The sequence below is a fragment of the Orycteropus afer genome, unplaced genomic scaffold, assembly GCF_000298275.1.
Source record: "Orycteropus afer afer isolate SDZICR_OR568_19922 unplaced genomic scaffold, OryAfe1.0 scaffold00003, whole genome shotgun sequence".
Classification (NCBI taxonomy): domain Eukaryota; kingdom Metazoa; phylum Chordata; class Mammalia; order Tubulidentata; family Orycteropodidae; genus Orycteropus; species Orycteropus afer.
The window spans coordinates 27,642,829-27,645,159 of record NW_006921590.1 but is presented as its reverse complement, the minus strand read 5'-3'; the positions used below and the strand labels follow the sequence as shown (position 1 = coordinate 27,645,159).

The following is a 2,331-nucleotide window of genomic DNA, read 5'->3' as shown; positions in this document are numbered from 1 at the left end:
CAGCATTTCACATATACTTTGTCTCATGACATTGACCACAGCTTACCACAATGCAACAGCTCCCCTCCCACTTCCTCCCTATAGTTACCTCTTCCCTGCGTCCATCCCTCCATGTTGTGCAATATTTTTGTTGGTGTTTTATTTCCAAGAGGTTTACCATTGTAAATTTTTTTTGCTTAGGGAAAAATTAACCTGTTGTTCCTAAGCATATGTTAACTGAGAGTGGGGAGAGGAAAATGACAATCAACTTGGTAACCATGGGATGTTAGCCTGGGCTATGGGTGAAGTATGGAGGAAGAGAACCTACCCCATGCAGTGAAATGGGATTTTGCTGAAGTATTTCAAAGAGGATTGCCACTGAGCCAGCTTGTCGCATGCGTATAGTGGTGGTTGTACAATTTCTACAGATTCTCTACATATGTTTAATGCATATGTTGGCAAGGAACTCAAGGACAAAAGTAAAAGTCTAGCTTACCCAGTTTTCCCTATAGAAAGTACACAGCATTATACAGTTTTTTCTCCAACACAGAAGCCTGACAGTCATTTGTAATTAACTGATGATATATTTTTCTGCTTCCTTCTATTTTTTTCTCTCTCTCTTTCCCCATCATTGTTAACTCATGACCAGCAAAAATTTAATGGACTAAGAATCATGTTTACAAAACTTAAGGCCATAAGATGTTCTGTAGAAAGAAGAGAATTCTGAATACACCAAACTAAGAAAATTGGAGTTTCATGTTTAATGTTTAAGTTAAAGGTGACTCTCTCCAAATTATAAAATACATATTTTGGATATTTCTTATAGAAAGAAAATTTTCTTATTTATAAGTCCACTTTCACGATACCAAGTCAATTATGTGAGGAAGAGAAAGAGAACCTGTGAAAGATAAGAAGAGGGATAGAGGCTGAGCGAAACACAAAGAACAGAAATAGAGACAGAGGGATTAATGTGAGGGGACTTATGTAAAGTGGTAAATTCCCCACTTCTTTCCAAACCCTCATTCCATCTATCTTTAATCAACATCAACAGTATATTTTCATTCACTCACGTCATGCATTGTCCACCCTCCCCTTTTTTCATATTTTGCTACACATAACACAAATGCAGAAAAGGCTGATTTTAATTGGGTAACCAAATCTATACATACTGAAGTTATCCTAAAACTTTGAGTTTTGTTTCACTTTCATGCTTCAAAGGCTGTTTACAAATACATTTTCCAATTTCCTGATAAACAAAAGGACAAAAGGCAAAAGGGCTGATTAATTCACACAATGACTTTTTTTGTGATTATAAATAAACTAATACTCATTAAAATGGATGAAGCTGGATGAAAATAGATGAATCATTAAAATGGAAGCACTAGCTGGGGCTTCTGGCCCTCTGAAGCTATCAAAAGGCTTGTGTGTCCAAGGCAATTGTAAAGAAAGTAAATAAATAGCATGGGCAAAGAGAGGAAGCGCCTTTTTGTCAGGACGGTTAGGTCTTCATTAAGAGGAACTTGCAAAACTTGATTATTTACTTTCTGAGTTTGAACAGTTTCAGCTCTCCGTGAGACAGCACAAAGGTAAAATGAAATCTGATACTTGGTTTTCAGATCCCGCTGGTAACAGAGTTTTAAGGAAAAAGCACTGAGAAAATAACTACTTACCAATGTCACAAACTTCAACTCCTTGGCCACCACACCTTGGTCCAGCCAGAAAGAAAGCAGGACCAAGAAACTAAGCCTCAGGCTGGCTGCCCGGACCACAAGGAAAGGGACAACTATCATAGTGGGGAGAGCTGCTTTGGACTTGAATTAGGAGGTGCTGCTTCCAGTTGAAAAGATTTTAGAGGGGAAGCTATTTAACAAAGGAATTGAAAGGGAAGGAGGAGCCAGACTCATAAATAGTCAAATTTTCCAGGAAGCTTGGGGCGGGGTTTGGTATGTGTCTGGTCATATAATTTTTAAACTGGAAGTTAGAGATGGCAATCCCCTTGATTTAAATTCAGAGGGCACTGAGGCCTAGAGCGAGGGAGGGAGGGAAGTTGTTTGTTGCTCAAGTTCACAGTGTAAACCATCGGTTTGAGACCACAAGGTCAAATTTCTCAAAAGCAAAAATGAGAAGATAAGGGGGCAGGGAAACTAGAGTACTGGGAAGGGAACAAACAAAACACGATAAAAGAAAATGTTGGCACATTGTGATAAGTGTAACTAATGTCACAGTGTGGAAATTGTCAAATGGGAACTTAATTTGCTGTGTAGACTTTCACCAAAAACTCAATAAAATATTATTATTTATTTTTTATTTTTTAAAAAGTTCACAGCACATGTTAGTAGACATTTCTTTCTT

At 37.8% G+C, this 2,331-nt stretch overlaps 1 protein-coding gene across 1 annotated transcript in view; it reads right to left on the bottom strand.

Moving 5' to 3' along the window:
- The window catches only part of ACP3 (acid phosphatase 3), an 82,453-nt gene extending 80,684 nt beyond the window's left edge, over positions 1-1,769 (bottom strand). The window contains exon 1 of the mRNA XM_007937446.1: positions 1,650-1,769. Coding sequence (XP_007935637.1) covers positions 1,650-1,769 — 120 coding nt within the window. The remainder of the gene's footprint in view (positions 1-1,649) is intronic.
- Positions 1,770-2,331: the final 562 nt, after the last annotated feature.